We start from the raw sequence: 19,737 nt of genomic DNA on the forward strand, positions 1-19,737 counted from the left end.
TGCTGGGGATGAAAGTTGGTGCTACCAGTATGACATTCACATGATGTGTCCGAGTGCTGAATGGTGTGGTCCTGGATCACCAGCACAAAAAAGTCAAATGACAACCTTCAAGAATAAAGACGACATCCAGAATGAGATTTTCACTCTGCAGCGGAGTGTGCGCTGATAGGAAACTTCCTGGCAGATTAAATCGGTGTGCTGGACTGAGACTTGAACTCGGGACCTTTGCCTTTCGCGGACAAGTGCTCTACCAACTGAGCTACCCAAGCACGTCTCACGCCCCGTCTTCACAGTTTTACCTCTGCCAGTGTCTCGTCTCCTACCTACCAAAGCGTGAGTCGTGCTTGGGTAGGTCAGTTGGTAGAGCACTTGCCCGCGAAAGGCAAAGGTCCCGAGTTCGAGTCTCGGTCCAGCACACCGATTTAATCTGCCAGGAAGTTTCATATCAGCGCACACTCCGCTGCAAAGTGAAAATCTTATTCTGGAAACATCCCCCAGGCTCTGGTTAAGCCATGTCTCCGCAATATCCTTTCTTTCAGGAGTGTTAGATCTGCAGGGTTCACAGGAGAGCTTCTGTAAAGTTTGGAAGGTAGGAGATGAGGTACTGGCAGAAGTAAAACTGTGAGGATGGGGCGTGAGTTGTGCTTGGGTAGCTCAGTTGGTAGAGCATTTGCCTGCGAAAGGCAAGGGTCCTGAGTTCGATTCTCGTTCCGGCACACAGTTTTAATCTGCCAGGAAGTTTCAAAGGTGACATTGACTGCATTCTTTGATAGTAAAGGATTAGTTTACCATGAGTATGTTCCTCCATGTCAATCAGTGAACCAAACTCTTTACATCGAAGCCTTGAAACATTTGCGACAAGCAATTTGATGTCACTACCCTGATTTCTGGCATTGTCAGGACTGGTTCTTACTGCATGAGAATGCACGACCCCATGCTGCTTCATCTTTTACCAAGTATCTGGCCAGACACTCTGTTATTGGCATCCCACATCTGCCACATTTGCCTGCCCTTTCGCCTTTAGAGTTTTTCTTGTTTCTGCTGATGCACACCACAGAGCTCTTTAGCTTCAGTGATAGTTGGAGCACTGGCTGTGCAACTACAGGACGCACAAATTCAGGAGGATGGCGTTTTAAGGAAGAGGGTGGCACATGATAGGGAGATGAAGAAGCACAATGAGCAGTGGACGAGTCAGAACACAACACGTGACATGCTGCAATGGAGCTGGGTTGTGGACCCATGGAGGGTGCGAGTGCACCGGTATCACGGGCAGCTGGGTCGGGCATAGTGCTGTTTAGTGAGGATGAAACAAGCCACTGCAGCTGCCATCCTGAAGGTTCTGGACTGCAGAGCAGAAACTACTACTCCAGGATTCATGGTTGGTAACTTCATCAAGTACCGTTCCTTTAGAATTTATCGACTATTTTTCATAAGGCTCATGTTGTCAAGTGCTGAAAGGCTCAGGTTATGTGGAATCTTGTGCAGGTTTGGCTAGAAATGTGGCAGTCTTGGGGTATGCTCCTGAGCTGTGTCTTAGTGGGCAAAAGTAAAGCACTGCAACTAAAATTAACAGGTGTTGCACATCTGGCCCATTACTGTTTTCTGCTGTGGAGTTATTTCCTATGCACTTAAACTTACTGTGTGCTTAAAAATATCTAAAACACAGAGTGGCTAAAGGCCTTCAAAACTATCTGTTGTGTGGCTGTAGTTGTAGTCCAGTGGTTGTTACTTCTGATATTTTCAAGTTAAATGTTTGGAACTGACATAGGCCACTTAATTCATTTTAGCAAAGGAAATTTTGCATATGAGTTATGGGTTGGTAAATGAGTGGCTACAGCTGCCTAGTTGAAATATTCTCTGTCATTATTCTTACTCTCATCTTTAACATGTTTGGGCAGTAATGCCATATGTGTTGTTTTAGAGTAATTTGTGGCAGTAAAATGGTTTATGTCTACTCTCCAATCATATCTCCACGTTTAAATTGTTATCACCCAATACTTTTAAAACTTTACACCAGTTATGCTGCAGGATTTGCAGGCTTATTCACTGACAAGTCATAAGCTTATGTCTGATTAAGTCTCAAGCAGCTAGTGCCCATATCATTTCATGTGACTGGCTGGACTTAGGTGTAACAGGTTGTGATGTCAGCACTGAAGGCACCACTTAGTGCAAATATTGTTTTTGTGTGCTGTGTCGATTGAGGCCTATGCCTGAGGAAGTCCTGTTAGACAATTAGATTTATTAGTGGTCTGAATTGAAACTCCCAAGTTCCTGCCTATGCAGAGGAAAATTGTTACCTTGCTTAGTTTAGTAGTGATGGCTAGAGCAATGAAGTAGTAGGGGTCCAGGGGGGGGGGGGGGAGGGGGGCGGGAATAGTGGCATGTGTGGCCACGCACCAGATTAAAAATTTTGTTGGTGCATTTCTGAAGTTAAAATGGCTGGTGTCAATTCAAAATGATAAATTCATTTGAGAATTTAAAGATGGCTAAGAGAAGAGTTAAACTTTAAATTTAATCTATTTGTGCAGACTTCTTGTTTAGTTTGAAAATTTAGACAGCTAGTGCCGATTAAATTTGTGAATTTAAAGGCAGCTAAGCACTAAGTTAAACCGAATGTTTTGTCTGTTTGCACAATCTTTTGACCATTGGTAAACTGATTTTATTTTATATTGTATGTACTTTGCAATTTATGCGGCCTTTACCAATTCAAGTTGGGAAATCGTGTTTAAGTTTTTTAAGGCAGCTACGAGCCGCTTCAAATTATAGTGTTTTCATATGTAGATGGTGGCACCCATTGCTGATTTGATTAATTCTATGGCTTATGTGGTTATTTCTACAGAACAGGTGGTGTCAATTGGAACTGAGAATCATAAAAGATCCTTTTAGATGACACTACTGAGAACCATGAGGAATATTATGGTCCTGTTGTTTTGTTATTATTTAGTAGTGAAAGGCCAGTTGAATCTGGATTACTTGTTAGCTTGTGTCATTTGTTCTAAAGGTGGCTGGGGCCAGCTGAAACTTAAGAACCCCAATTGGCCAGGTCCTGTTGAATTAAGTTGAAAATTGTAATATGTTTCTATGTACTGTGGCTAATGCAAATTGTACATTGTTTTCTTAATAACCAAGTGCCTTGCTCAAAAGCTGAAGTACGATTTTGTCAATAAATGAAATTTCATTTTTTGTGCCTACTACCTTTGACTCCAGGACCTGTGTCCTACCTATTCCTGTTCCTGCTCCAAATGGTGTCCCCATTCCGTGCAGTAGGATAAATAGGGAGGGGTATTTCACCCTCGAGTGAAAAGGCAACTGAAAGGAAAGGTCCATCAGGATATCTCAGACATCCAATGGGCTGTGACAAATGAGCTTATGAGCATCACAGTTGAAAATTTCCATGCTTGCTTCCGAGACTTCCAGAAACATTTGGAGCTGTGTATAAATAGCCAAAGGGACTACTAAGGATGCGTGAAGGATTTCTCCTTCTGGTATTACAATTGTGAATATTACTAGTGTTTCTGAACTGTGACTCATCATTGACAAGAAACTTCACAAAGAGCAAATGTACGCTGCTGTCTACATGTGGTTCTTGAGTGGACACCATGTATTGTCCTTATTGCACACTTCTGTGCAAAAAAACACTATTTTCCTCAATGATCAGTCAACCAAAATATGATACTATAAGAATCTGATGAACAAAATAAAAAAAGTAAGTTGATGTTTTGACTTTTTCATCTCCCAAATCTGATATTATACATAATACAAAAATTTCGGAGATTAGATGATTGAGAAGATTTGTAAAGGGGTGTGTCCACTAGCAAGTTAACTCTGCAAGTCACCTGCAGAAGCTAATTCAAGTTTTTTCAACTTCCAGAAGTAGCTTTCATAAGATAATGGAAACAGTTTCTTGTCTCTTGCTGCAAATATTTGGTGCAGATGTCAGTTGCTGGACACTTTTCTCAAACTTGCAGAGGTTTTGTGTTTTCAATATCAGTATGAAAACGGCAGTGTCAAAACAGGAGATTGGCGCAATGACAATTAGGCTGAAACAAATGTACCACTGGAACTCCTAAACATGTATAATTGACCACCATCAGCCAGGGAAATGCAAAATGAATTTACTGATTACTTTAATCCTCCAGAGAGCAAACCAGAATGGCAGTACAGATAGCTTTAAATTATAGGTGATTTTTTAAATGTTAATATAAATGTTTTCCATTTGTAATAAAAGTAATAAATACTTTTCATAAAAATTCAAGAGTGGTGATTTCTTGGTGCTATAGCTAGCCAAATTTCTGTTTTCAAATATCTTGTCGCAACATGCACAAGAGATACTCAAAACGTTCATGTGACATTCTCAGAAGAATTCCAAGAGAAGTCATCTGATTTTAGTTCATCCCATAGCATTTCTTGATAATTTCAATTTCTATGCCGCTGTGTCCATTTCTTCAACCAAGCATTTCTTCTTTTCTGAACTTTTTGTTTTCCATCACAATTTTTTAAAATAATAACAATGCAACAACAGTGGCCACTGCTCTGGTATTTAAGCATGGCAATGTGGCTCAAGTGGAAACATTTCTCTAATTACTTGTAGCAAGTTCCTGAAATTAACTTGGCCAAGTGACTTGCAGAAGTAAACTTGTACATCTTTTTTCCTAATGTAAACACCTCTTTTAAGTGTTTGCAGAAGTTACTTGCTGGTGGACACACACTGTGACACTTGCACATTCAAGACTGCCAGTATATATGTTAATGTAATTGGATGGCCAAGAAGGTGAGTCTGGCCTCGGCAGCCAGAGACTCTGTGTGTGTGTATGTGTGTGTGTGTGTGTGTGTGTGTGGGCGCGCGCGCATGCGCATGTTGTCTAATTCTGATGGAAGCCTTTTTGTCTGAAAGCTTACTTGTTTGACAGTTTTATCGTGCAGCTATCTGTGACTCAGTATCTCCGCTGTATGCTGAGTAGCAACTATCCTTTTCATAATATTGTCTTGAATAGATAATAAATCTACTCACCAGGCAGTGATGGGAGAATACACATATAAAAGGTATTACAGTTTAAAAAATTGTGAATTCTTTTATGGCCACTTGTCGACAAACTGCCTGTTGGTTTCTGTCCCAGATTCTTCATCCTATGTCTGTCTGATGATTTTCCCAACGTTTCGTCAGCACCTACATTGCTGGTGGTGGGCCATCAGCAATGGAAGGTGAAGCTTGTGCTGGCAAAACGTCAAAAAAATCATCAAACAAATGTCATCTGAAGAACCCGAGACAGAAGCCAACAGGCAGTTTGTATTACAGTTTCAAAAATTCGGAGTCAGTCTTTCCTTCCCATCCTGTCTGGTAAGTCTCCCCTGACCTAGGGTTCTCGATGACTTTTCTGAATTCTAGCCCTTTTCCTACACTTCACCAGCGCTTTTCTTTCACCCTTCTTCCTTCCCATTCAACCCTTCAACCCGAAGGAGGCGCCATTGGTTCTGAAGACTTGCAAACTGTGTAACTTCTTACTCATGTTCTCGTGCTGACATTTGGTGAGTAGATTTTTTATCTACCTAATTACATTATATTTTCAAAAACTGATTATTTTCATGAGTATATACCTTAAAGCACTGGTTAGTGACACAGGGGAAAATAAGTCAATTTTCTGACATTATCACCTATAAAGTCCGATACTACATGTAACACAAAAGTTACTGAGCTTAGATGTTTAGGAAGACATGTGACACTTGCCCATTCAAAATGTCCTCATTGTGCCGCACCGGCATCTGGTCGTACTCGTATGCATTGCTGAGGATGCGCAACACATCCTCCAGGCTGCTGCTTGCGGTCAACTCATCCCTCAGCAGGAGCATCGTCTTGTATGACAGGTAGTAGTAGGAGGCGATGCGGCCCATCGAGGTTGCCGTCACTCCTCGTTGGTCCTGTACAGGTACAACTGTCAGCTCACATAGCTTTTTAATTCTTGCGAGGTCTGACACTAAAATATTAACCGCTACTTTGTTCACTGGATTCATTGTAGACACACTATCAGTACAGCATGCTAGGGAATCACTTGTGGTTGAATGGAGAGGGTAGCCGTGCACAGGCTAACACACTCAGGTCAATCAATACACAATTGTTAAGAGTGAACAGGAAGTACGAGCGTCTTATTACATAATGTTTTATTGTTCATTCTCTCACCAATGAAGGTGTGAAATCAGTGACATTTTAAAGAGACTAAGTACCTTCCAAGTGTTCAATTTGGCCCAGATGTTTCGAAATGGTCATTTTAAAGTGAAAAATAAAAGTAATTCATATTAGAGATTTGATTTGATTCGGTTTTCATTCCATAGAGGCAAAAAATGAGTTGACTCTCGTGGGTGTGGAATATGTCAGAAAATATAACATAAAAAACATAACACATTTGAAAATAATACTTACTACCCTGATCATTTGTCACAAGATTGTCAAAATAGGTGAATACGATACAGTAAACTGCAACAGCTAATAATTACAGAATTAATACACTGTCAGACTGAAACCTTGTTATTCACTATTAATAAATTTATCATACACAAAATACATAATCTTGACTGTTGTGAGCAAGTGCTGTCAAAACTGAAATCTAACTGACATTTTTACTTAAGCTGGTCTAACAGTCCCTGTTAAGATATCCAACTACAGAATAGAAGTGCTCCCTGTCAAAAAGTCTTTCAAACTCTGTTTAAACTGTGCTTTATCTTAAACCAATTTTTTAATGGTTGCTGGCAACTTATTGAAAATTGTGTGTTCCTGAATATTGGACCCCTTTTTGGACCAAGGTCAGTGGTTTTAGGTCTTTATGTAGATTGTTCTTATTCCTAGTGTTGATACTATGTATTGAGCTGTTGGTTGGAAATAGAGACATATTAAGGAATAAATATACTGAGAAGCAGGGGTTAGAATACAAAGTTCCTTGAACAGGTTGCTATGTGACATTCTTGAATTTACACCACAAATGATTCTTATTACACACATTTGCATGCTAAAAACGTTTGCTCGGTTTGATGAGTTACCCCCATGAAAAAAAAAAAAAAAATTCTATGGCATTGTTGGCCAGGAAGTCCTGTCCGGGGAAGTTCAGCTGCCATGTTGCAAGTCTCATTTCATGTGACGCCACACTGGGTGACGTGCATCGATGAGAATGAGATGATAATGATAATGACAGCACAACCCCCAGTCCACGGGTGGAGAAAATCTCCAACCTGGCCAGGAATCGAACCTGGGCACGCTGCATGAGAGGCAGGCACGTTACTATCCAGCTAAGCAGGCAGCCATAACATGATAGAATGAAAGTAAGCAAATACTGCAAGTTTTTTTAAAATCAGTATCTCCTACATCTGACATCATTCTCACTGCAAATATAGACTTTTTAGGTGCTTAAGCAATTCTGTAGTAAGCCCTTCCAAACTGAATTTATTATCGAGTTGTAATCCCAGAAATTTAACACTGTCAACCTCTTTGATCTGCTTGTTTTCATATGTCATACACATGCTGGAAGGATCTCTCTTACAGGTTCTGAACTGCATATAGCGGATCTTTTCAAAATTTGATAACAGTGAATTAGCTTTAAACCATTTATCAATGTCAGTGAAAATTTGATTAGCAGCTATTTCTGAATCTGTACTTGGCTTGCTACTTATTGCAATGTTTGTATCATCTGCAAACAAAACACATTTAGCATCTGGCAATGTAACAGACTACAGGTCATTAACGAACACAAGAAAAAGCAATGGACCCAAGATGGAACCTTGAGGAACACCACATGAACTAATTTCCAAACAGATGAAACTGACTGCTTAACTGCACATGAATTTCGCAGAGACGCCCTTTGTTTCCTGTTAGTTAAATAAGACTCAAACCGTTTTGCAACACTGTCTGTGACACTATAATATTCTAATTTATTTGAGAGACTGCTGTGGTTCACACAGCAAAGGCTTTTGACAGGTCACAGAAAATGCCAGTAGCCTCTAATTTATTATCTTATGAATTAAGTACATTCTCACTGTAGGTGTAAATTGCTTTCTCTACATCAGAACCCTTAAGAAATCCAAACTGTGACTTGGACAATATATTATTTGCAGTAAGATGCTTAAGGAGATGCTTGAACACAACCTTTTCAAATATTTTTGAAAAAGCTGACAAATTGGTTCATAATTTGATGGTGTCTCTTTATTCCCCTTCTTGTAAAGAGGCTTAACTTCAGTGTATTTTAGCCAGTCTGGAAATGTTCTGCTCATAAGAGGTTGATTACACAAATAACTTAAGATAGAGCTCAACTTTCAAGAGCACTCTTTAATTAACTGCATGATATGTTATCATACCCAACAGAATATTTTATGGTGGATCCTACTTCTTTGGGAGACATGAGTGTCATTTCCATTTTACTGAAGTTACTTTTAAAGACTGGTCTCAGATAATCCACTGCACTGTTCACCGAACCTGATAACTCCAAGCTGTCAGTATCAGTAATGAAGTACTGGTTTAAGAGGTTTGTGACACGACTTGCTCTGGTTACCAAAGTCTCATTTATTTTTAGAGCTTTCTGTTTCTCTTCCTTTTTTGCCCCACCTATCTCAGTCTTCACTATATCCCCTACAGTTTTTATTTTGTTTCCCGACGTAATTATCTTCTTCTCATAAGAAAGCTACTTTCATTTCTGGATTACTTGCTTCAATATTTTGCAGTATTCTTTGTCATGCATTACAATGCTAACATCAGAGCTGTTCCTAGATAGTAGATAAGAGTCTCCTTTTTCCCACATGCTATCTTTATTCCTTGTGTAATCCATGCTTTATTTTTTGACTTCTGTGTGATTTGAGTTACCTTTACGAGAAAACAATTTTCAAAAGGGGAAGTAACTTTATTAATGAATACTTTGTATTTTCCATTTGAGTCAGAAGTATTGTAAACTTCTATCTAGGTTGGTGACCTGTGTGACTGAAGACAATATTTCAGTTGTGAATCAGCTTGTGGAAAGCGACTGCCACATTACTGTTGCAATATTGCATTACAGGTGGTTAAGTCTTGGAAATGTCATGTACAGGTCTCACTTGGATACAGGAAAACATCGGCATCTTGGGTTCAATGTTTTCTCAGTCATACACACAAGGAAGTGCACAAAGACATCTATCAACTTCTGAATCACTTTCAAAAAGCTGGACTGTATCACGACCTGTGACAAAAGATGGGTCCATCAATATAGCCCACAGAGAGAAAGGAGGTTATGGTCTTGAGTAAACTTGGAGAGGGGCACCGATTGAGACCAAGACCAATATGCAGCAGGTAAAGTCTTGGCAATAGTGTTTTTAGGATTCAAAATGTGTATTGCTAACTGAGGAGCTGCACAGGTGAAAGATGGTCAATGACATCTACAACTGCCAGCTTCTACATGATCCTCAGAATGCTGGTTGCTATAAATTAGGCTGGCAACCAATTTACAAAGTCCTTCTCCAGCACAACAAAGCAGGGTTGCATATAGCAGCTATAACTCACGAAAAACTCACTAAGCTACATTGGAAACCTCTTGAACAGCCACTTTACAGTCTAACTGAAGGAGACATCAAGAAAGGAAGGTTTTGAAGACAACACTGCAGTTGAACAGTATGGGACTAGCTGCTTAATTGCGGCAGTTCACATCTTTCTTTCATGAGGGATCACAAAGCTTTCTATCTGGGGTAGAAAATATATTTCTGTTGTCGGAAATTATGTTGAATAATAATGTACCATATTTGTGCTGGTATGTATTACCAATAAAGCTGTGTTACAATATTCCAGTTTAAAAGTTAATGACACTCCTATCATGCCTATGTGAGGATAAAGAACATTCAGAAATGGCACTCAACAATTTGACTGAAATGGCAGTGTAAGTTGGCATTAAGACAGCGTACAACAAGACTGAGTAACAGAATGCACAGACTGACTAGGAGATTAAAGGTTAGGTGGTGAAGAATATGCACTTAGTGGGGGGAGGGGGAGAACATGACAAGATATGCTGTAGACAGCACCATATTTTTTAAGGTGTGACACAGTGTCTTAGGATCCACAATCCTTATGAGTTATAACAGTATTTTCATTGTTTGGATCTCAAAGGATCTTTTGTTATTTATTATGATCAGGTTTGCATCTCTTTGAAAATGGTCATCAGATCTTGTGATCTGTGGACAACGTGCAGTTAAATTGATGTAGTACAAGGGCCAAAAGTTATGATAAGTGTTTTCAAAGAGAACCAAAACCAGTGACAATAAATAAAAAGAATCTTTGTGATCCAGGCAGTGACACAACTGTTACAAGGCCTCAGATCGCACAGAAACTGCAATACATTGCAAAGACAACCTGTAGAAAGAAGAACCGTTCAAGAAACACCATACCGCAATTTTACATGCTGGCAATCAGGAATTCCGCACAAAATGGAGTAGACCCACAAACAGCAAATATCTGGCTGGAAAAGAAGGAACAAAAGATCTTGAGAGACACCTCAGGTACAAAAAAGTAAGGTTAAGTCTGATTACACATCTCAAGACAGGAGTGGACTGACAGTATAGAACCTGCCTCAAGCACAATATGGAACAGATGTTTGAGATCTGTTGGGCCAATCATGAAGATGGACGATGACCACTTGCTGACAAAGAAGATACAGAATGCGATGTGCAAAACAGGCACCAACTGGCTGAAAGGAATCAGGGAGGATTGGAAAACAATTAGAATAAAGGGAAAGAGACAATGACAAAGAAGAAGACATACTGAGTAAGTCACTTGTGATTCTAAACAGTCTCAATGAACCAATATAACAAACTAAATACGTAAAATGGTATGAAATATGTGATACCTGAGGCATCTGGAGTACCTGATATTAATGGGCGATGCATACGCGGAGCTGATAAGTGTAATGAGCACATACTGTAACAGTGCTGTGAGGTCAATTCAAGTTTAAGTTTCTTTGTATACTTTGAATGTAATTATGATGATTTGTAACAGAAATGTCATGAAATACAGCTTTTATCCAAAAGTATAATCAATGAAAATAAACAAGTACTGAAACACATATTTATAAAATTCTTGCAGTAAAAACTATTTATCATTACTGTTCAGTTTCATGAACCCAGTAAAAATGTTAGTAATAAAACAAATTCTGTAATTAAAGAGTTATATAGTTTTGTAAATTATGAATTATTGTGAAACTACATTTTCTGTATTTTGGCAACAACATTTTTCAACTTGTTTATTATTATGGAATGTTAGCAATGATTTACACATCTAAATTCTGTAATTTATCCTAAAAAAATTGTACAACTTTTGATTGAAATCATCAAAATAACTGTTTAATCAAAGTAAATAACCATGTTTCAATTGTTATAACCTATAAAAGCTTTGGCTTCAACAGTCGAAAAAGGGTAGTTTTAGTTACGATTTTGTGAGGCACAGTGTGACGTCATTCATTGTGCAATAAAGAAGTTGTAAAGCAAATTAACTGTTTCAGCCAAATTATTTCAAGACAGCAATGTCACCAGAAATGGAGCACAAGGTTGGATTGTGGGAGGAAATCAGCTGTGTCTTTCTAAGGAACCGCCTCAGCATTCCCCTTATGCAATTAAGAAAACCAAAGAAAATCTAAATCTGAATTCCTGGAAGAGGATTTGAACTATCATCCTCCTGAATGTGGGTTCAGCGTCTCAGTGTTGAACCACCCTGCTTGAAACTGGATAGGTACGAGTTGAAGGACACTAAAAACAAGTACCACGATCCACAAACAATTGTCAGATCCAAAGATTCGGGGTTCATTTCAAAGAGGGTCCCTGATTTTTCTGTCACTTATCACTTCTTTCCATGTGTCAGTGTTTCGTTAGTTTGAGAATTACCAAGTTGCACTTTGGTCCATAGTCCATGTTAAGCAGGTCGTCGTACAACAGGCTCTGCAAGTTAGTTCAAAGCAAAATGTCCCAAATCATAGATCTACACAAGAACTGCACTGAACAGCTCTTTGAATGTTGCACTTCAGTGACAGGCCAGAATAGATACAAGATGGGAGTATTAACAGCGCACGGGCCTTACAACTGGAGACATTATAAACTCCACTTAGCACTTAAAGAGGGTATTAATTACATTTAGTAGAAATAACTGGGAAGTGATTTCATGCAAAGATTTTGATACTGATTCCGTTTTGGACAATACTAATCAAGGGCACCTGGAGTTCCTGTTGTACAGCTTTAGTGTGATATCCACAGTAACATTCCCAATCAGAATAGGACACAGTCCAACAGTGACTGATGATCTGTTTCTAATGCTAACTGTCTACCAAGCATTACAGGAGCCCCATAATAAATGGTTTGTCTGTTCACGATGGCCAAATGACAGCAATAAAAAAATTAGTATAACAATCCACATGTTTCCATAATCAGTTTCATAAGTACCAGCACACATGGCAGTGGTTCAGGAGCATTGATTCCTCAGAATGCAGAGAAAAGCTGAAGGTTTAGACAGACTTCCACATTTCACAGACTGGTGTGTAATTGGCATTTTTATCTTGTCTCTTTTAATTATCAGAGCATTACATATAAATTTTAGCAAATCAGAGATAATTTACATCATTTAACCAGCGAATGAGATTGGGTGGGGGGTTACTGTTGATCAAGGGTTCATGTCACAGCTCTTAAAACTTAACAGTAATATCTGAAGTCACAAAAGAACTTATAAGCTAAAACAAACAAAATGGCAATGAATTCTGCAGAAAATTGTAATCAAGAAACAATCAGTTACACTGAAATGATAGACTACGGACGGCCAAGAATTTGGCGCATGAGAAGTGCTCTTCCTCAGGTGCCCTAGCTCTCTCACCTGGCTGCACACTTCCCCCACAGCCATGCCACATTGTCCAAGAAAGAGGAGGGGGATGAGGTGGAAAACTGTGACAGTGCTGCATTTATATGGCAATGTACTGCATACAGCTTTATTTCAGTTTTCTCAACAACACAGATCACAAACAAAACAAAATTTCAATATTATTTATTTATTTTTTTCACACACCGAGATGTAGCACAATTTTTATCTGGTGTGAACTGTTGGCATACAGACAGAGATGGACAGTTTCACTGATTTGCACACTCAGTTTGCCACAAACATGACATTCACTGAAATACTTTATCATGTTTGCACCCTCATTATGAAGATGTGAACTCTTCCCGAGGAAAACAACGCTGACATCCTGGATGATTTTAACATAAAAGAATTTGTTTTTTAAATGGGTATTGCACTGCAGATCAATCATTCCATCTGCACATACACAGGAGCACTTTCAACTGAAATGGCAAACACTCTTGAAAACAGTTGTAAGTTTGGAAACCATCCCTGTAATTCTTTCCACACCCCAATGAATTTTTCAATCCTCGAATTTACCTAAACACCAGAGAGCTTAGGGAAATGGACAGCTCTTTTGTCAGAATTTGTCCCGGGGAATCTCTTTCGTCAGATTTTGTCCGTTCCGCAACACAATATTGTTTTGAAATGGATCCCCATCAAATTAGAAGTAAGTTGCACCCCACCTTCTAATGTCTTACTGTGGGTGGCGGGCAGCTAAGTCCACTTGAAACTTAAGGCCTGCAATCCATTTCAGATATTCTAATTTTCATTCCTGCTCTCTTTTTTCCTTCATAAATTCAACAACAGCGAGTTTTAAATAAAATAATCATTCCAGGCTGTCCCTTGACTTAACCAACATACTTCCCAGTAATATATAAAATCTCCATACTCTTCATTCATTTGCATCGAAAACTGTTGCAGCTGACAGTAGAATAATGCATGCGACTTCAAAATTTTTCTATTCATACCACCAATTTCATTATGTGCTCCATGCCTACAAATTTAGTGTAAAATACTTCTCAATGTACATATTGAATCCCACCTGACGATTATTGTAATTTTTTGCTATTTCATCAACAACTAAATCTTTAAATTCTTGCTGCATGGTGTTGAAATGTCAATCCATAGCAAACTGTAGTACGCGTCGATTATGCGACTGTGTGTTTGCTGTGTCTCCCACGGGGATATGCTTGATGATAAATAATAAGGCACAGGTAAACAAGAACATGGATTTATTACGCCACAACAGAGAGGTTTATAGCAAAAGTAGTACAACTTCTCAGGCACTAACAGGTATATGCCTGGAAAACACAGTAAATGAACATAGTGGGAGATGAAGATTCAGCATAGTTGGCCGCCAGGTAGATTTTGGGATATCTCTGGAAAGTCGCTTCCGACTGCGCTCTGACTGATGGGTTGCTAAGATCCGGTGCATAAACTAGCCTAGAGCTGTCAACGTGGTGGCTTGCGCCACCCAATATAGCCAGGGTGCAGAGGAATCTGTGACGATCCAGTTCTGCACACATGACACATCGGAGGAAATAGGTCCCAGGCATGAAGGGCCTCTGGTGGGGCTTATCCTGCTGCCTGTCGTCCTCGTTGTGATCGATGAAGTCTAGGGAGGGTATGTCTTATACAGATGCCAACTCGTGATGCTTCGCTGTTTGAGAGGTTGCCGATACCTTTATGTGAACAGCAGGTACTTGGCAATATTGCATAATAGATAATGAAAATTCTTATCCTTTTCTTATGCCATCCTCAATCCTTTTTAAAGACTTGTGATGACAGATCGCTAAACTGCCTCCTTTTGTGCAAACAGCCGCTGAACCTGTAAAATACTCCTATGCCACGAACAAATAGCACAGGATAAACAGCACCGACACCATGTTCCTGCCAAACTGGAGATAGTCATGTTAACTGAAAAATGCCACACTGCAATGCTACATGAAATGTCGTGCTGTAAGGAGTACTTCTGAGAAGTACCAAGGAAATCTGAGACAGGCCAAAGATCAGCCCGCACATCATGCACATGTGCAGCTTGGCACACCGCTGCTGATCCAGTGACAGATCATTACCTTAACATATTAATAAAGTGATCTGTTTCTATTTAAATGGTGTGCCTATGGCAAATACTAAAGTTCTGCTAATGGACCACAAGTACCCTCAAAGTTGAGTAAATACCTCTTCAATTACTTTCAGTACCTTTATATAAAAAGTAGCCAAGGGCACTGTCCTCTTACTCACAGATTCCAATCTAATATTAGATTGCAAAAGAATTGAATTTTAAAAATATAATTACACTCTGCTTATACGACACACCCTTCCCTCTCCTAACTCCACACCCACCGATGCAATGCTAGGGGTGTCCAAACCTACAGTATTTTTTCCAGACAGTAAGTCACATGTGATTTCCCCTTTGCCAACCCCATCCCTTGTGGTTCATTGTCATCAGGGCCATTATTAGTCTACCTAGTGACCCAAATCTGAGACACACACACAACCTCCAAGCTACTAGGTAAGCCTTACTCCAACTGTATATTTTCTGTATAATAAATCACATATTTCGTTGTAATTTCCCCAATTATACCCAAGTTATGTTTACAACTCACTAATTTCCAGTATGACCAACATGACACTCACAAATAGGGAAGACAAGGGTTCTTAGCCCCCTCCCAGTAACTGTTTTCTGGAACTAAAACATTTTGTGCACTAAGTTTGGTTGTAATTGCTCAACTTTAAAATTTTATATTTAAACATTAGGACATGATAAAATACTACATACCTCCTCAAATGTGACACAAGAGGCATCTGCAAGCACCATAAGAGCTCTTTGCACGAGGCCAGACAAGAAATTGTTTACATTGTGTGGTTCCAATGTTTCCAGGTTATAATACGATGGATTCTGAAGTAACCGCCGGAAGAAGTAGGTCCATGTAAGGTAGTCCAGTGCATCCTGTTTTGTTCTGTAAAAACAGGAAATAAAAATATTGCTTGCTATAAAAGAAATACCACCATCACTCTCAAAATGGATGGCTGCGTGCAAGTATTTTTAATATCTCTGAAAGTCTCAAGTTATTCGAACAGTTTTGAATTACTAGTAGCTTGGAAGTAAATCTATATTAAAAGCTCTTTCCCGTTACAATATTCACTTTCTTGAGGACGACGTTGTATATTGTTGGATTACACCAACAAATAGTTTGCTGCTCAAACAGGTCTTGGGGGTAGTTTTTCTGGAATGGAAGCTGCAGAATACTTTGCCGAGATAGCTGCTCATATTCTTCTTCAGATGTGACCATAGGGCACTGTAGTGGCAAGCCAATTCCTATGTTAGTTCACTAGAAAGGCAAGGATGCCAGGAGAAGAAAGGCTTTAATACCACTGCAGGAGATACCTACTTCGAGAGTACACCACTGCAGAATCAAATCACAGAACCAGCGCTATAGGATATCTGTCATGAGCCCATGTGTCAACATTTGGGAACTCACTGGAGCCCATTTCTGTTGTTCTTGCTTCTGGGCCCCGGCTTCATGTTAGTGTGTACTTATCAGGTTCATTTCTCTGTGGCACAGACAATTTCTAGCAACCCCATTGCTGGTTCTCACATTTTGCTGAGCTGCAATTCCCTGTCTGTTGGTTATGTAATTCCATATACATACTTGAATCACTTCTTTGCTGATGGAGACCCAGCAGGTCTATGCAAACAGGAGGATCACAGTCTCTCTGAAGCGCACGTTGTGACTGGTATCTAGACAGTGGTCACCATGAGAAGATTTTTCTGGCTGACCTACTCTGCAGGGAAGTCTACATCCATTGTACCTTTCTTTAGCAGTATAACAAACCTCTTCATTTCCAATTTAACTCAAGCAAATATAGCAGAGTTACCACCTTCTCACACCATTGCCTATAGCTCAGTGATCTTGTGTGCAACACAATTTTCTGTCTTTCTGCACTAAGGTTTGCTAACGTTATTAGAGAAGACAGTGAGTCGCCATCAAGATGACTACTCTGTAATTCACACTAATCCAGTTAAATCATTTTTTGATTAAACTTGAAGCAATCAGTTCATTATTGTTTGATTCTGTTAATAACTTCTGAAAAGAAAATCAAACACGGAGGTACTACTGGTGCAGAGAAGCTGGAGACCCAGGTTCTTAAAACTGACAGTGTATTTGGCGGGTGTAGAACACAATCGGGTACGGCGTTTCTGTCATACATTTCCAGAGTGATGGACAGAATCGGCCGTATATTGCGCAAACACAGTGTAAAGACGATTTTCAAACTGACAAGGAAGGTCAGAGTGTGTCTTAGATCGGCAAAGGAGAAAAGGGACCCACTTGCAATGTCGGGAATATACAGTATACCATGCAAATGCGGAAAAGTTTATGTTGGAATGACTGGGCAATCAGTCAATACTAGGGTCAAAGAAAATAAGCGACATTGCAGGTTGGGGCAGGTGGAGAAATCGGCCTTGGCAGAGCACGTGCTGAGTGAGACCGACCACGTAATAAAATTCGCCAACACGGAAGTTCTGACCGTAGAGAAGCACTATCACACCCGCTTGCTCAGAGAAGCTGTAGAAATACAAGAACAAGCTAACAGCTTCAAAAAGAAAGAGGAAAGCCTTAAGGTAAATTGATCCTGGCTTCCCGTACTGTCGAGGGTAGTAAGAGGAGAATTGCACTGGACATGTCTGCGGAGAAGCCCTTGGGCACTGGCGCGCCAGATACATATAGTCTGCGGCCACGGCTCGGCTCCAGTTAACCACCGGCAATGGAGAGTGAAGCTTTGACAATGCCAGCCACTCGTGCTGGTGAAACGTCAGTAAAATCATCAGATGAACGTTGGCCAAAGAACCCGAGACAGAAGCCAATAGGCAGTTTGACAATTTCTTGTCATGGCAAATATGCATGGATGGTCTGTAATGAGCACTCAGAAAGCGGTGAAATGAAGTTAATATGGTACGATTTCATTAGATCTGTTATCTCTCTCTCTCTCTCTCTCTCTCTCTCTCTCTCTCTCTCTCTCTCTCTCTCTCTCTCTCTCTCACACACACACACACACACACACACACACACAATTTATATAGTGAGCAGGTCTTTTTTTTTTTTACTTTAATTTCCATCATATTAACTGAATTATTAAATATGTCAGCTTCGGTTATCAGCCCCACAATGATTCATATTCTGCATATAAAAGTAACTGTGACTGCATGAGGTAATAAAGATCCCTCTTTCAAAGAAGCATACCTAATTGTACCAGCAACTATCTCAGCATTGATGTGGTCAGGTAGCACTTCAAGTAAGCTGGATTCTACAGGGAAAGGCTCGTACAGGAACTTCTTGTAATAATTCTTCTTAATGTCATGAACTAAGACAACAGCAACCTGAAATTAAAAATAAATAATTCAAATTATATTTCAACAGATTATGACATATTCTGACATCCATAGTTGTTATAAAAATGTGTGTGTGTGTGTGTGTGTGTGTGTGTGTGTGTGTGTTTTTCACTAGCCTCCTAAACCACTGGACCAATTTCAATGAAACTTGGTACAAATGTACTTACTGTCAGGTGGCAATTGCTATGACGGAAAGAATCACCTACCTACCAAAGGGGTGGAGGTGGGGAAAAAAGAGCATAGCGTGCAATGTTAGAATTCCCAGACTTTATTCACACAGTATTTGAGAATGAGAGAACTTGGCAACTTGCAGCAAAATTTACATGCAATTTCAAATCTTTGCAACATTTTTTCTTGTTGACAACCCCTACACAATAATGAAAGGAAAAATGTTTATTGTGCACTGCTGTTCTGCTGTTCATACAGTAAAAGTACTGCATGAAGCAGGATGTTATAATTTGTTACTTTTATTTATTTATTAATCTGTAGACAATGTAAATTTTATGGTTGTTGTCGCACATAACTACAGAGACAGACATACATAAATGTACTCAATTGCCCATATAAATATATATACATATATTACTTGCCTTACTGAGTTGCCCATTTGGACATTGTATTTCACAGTTCTTTTGAACATGTTGAAAATGTTCCTTAATTGCAGTAATTAATCATTAGCATAGTTATCAACAAAATTTACACATCACTTTAGGTATTCTTTTATGATATAAAAACATTTTTCTAACAGACAATTGTATTCCTGAAGGTATGTATTTCATTTTTGTCTTTGATCTGTTGTGGTAGCTTATTGTATAGTTTAATTCGAATATATAGCACACTATTCTGGGTTTCTGTTTTGTATTTTTTCTACCAGGATGTAAGTGGTGGCTGGATCTGGTTTCATGTTCGCGTAGAGACCTGTTCGTTGGGTACTGATCAATGTCTTTTTTAAAGTCGATCACTGTATGCAATATGTACTCATACGGAACAATCAAGATTCCTACAGATTTAAACAACTCAGTGCAATCAGTTCTCTTGCTACTTTTTGTCACAATTCATACAGCCCTTATTTGTAGATTAAGATAGATGGTCTGTTTTGCTCATTTGTTCCCCAGAACATTATCCCATAACTCATCACAGAATGAACATATACAAAATATGCTGTTCTCGTGCATGAGCTACTACACACAGAATTAATTATTAAAGTGCAAAGCACAGTGAAGCTATTTGTCTCCCAAAGGCAGTAATATGGTCAGTCTATTTTAGTTGTGTGCCAACATGCAATGCTATTAATTCTGTTTCTGATACACATTTTATGAGTTCATCTTTCACTTTTAACGAATTATGTTTGAGTTTTATGTTTATGTGGACACTAATACTGTTTTTTTCCCACATTTAAAGTTAATTTGTTGTTGTCTACCTATCTGCATACATGTGCGAGTATTTCTTCAGCTTTGTCCTTTAGTAAGCTTGG

The 19,737-nt window shown here is 39.3% G+C and overlaps 1 protein-coding gene across 1 annotated transcript in view; it reads right to left on the reverse strand.

Annotated features, from left to right (window-relative positions):
* The window catches only part of LOC124545360 (activating signal cointegrator 1 complex subunit 3), a 239,304-nt gene that overhangs the window by 26,819 nt on the left and 192,748 nt on the right, over positions 1-19,737 (reverse strand). The window contains exons 31-33 of the mRNA XM_047124265.1: positions 18,115-18,251; positions 15,651-15,831; positions 5,726-5,916 (exon numbers count right to left, since the gene is read on the reverse strand). Of these exons, the coding sequence (XP_046980221.1) occupies positions 5,726-5,916; positions 15,651-15,831; positions 18,115-18,251 (509 nt within the window). The remainder of the gene's footprint in view (positions 1-5,725; positions 5,917-15,650; positions 15,832-18,114; positions 18,252-19,737) is intronic.

Source organism: Schistocerca americana, chromosome 8 (genome assembly GCF_021461395.2).
Source record: "Schistocerca americana isolate TAMUIC-IGC-003095 chromosome 8, iqSchAmer2.1, whole genome shotgun sequence".
Lineage (NCBI taxonomy): Eukaryota > Metazoa > Arthropoda > Insecta > Orthoptera > Acrididae > Schistocerca > Schistocerca americana.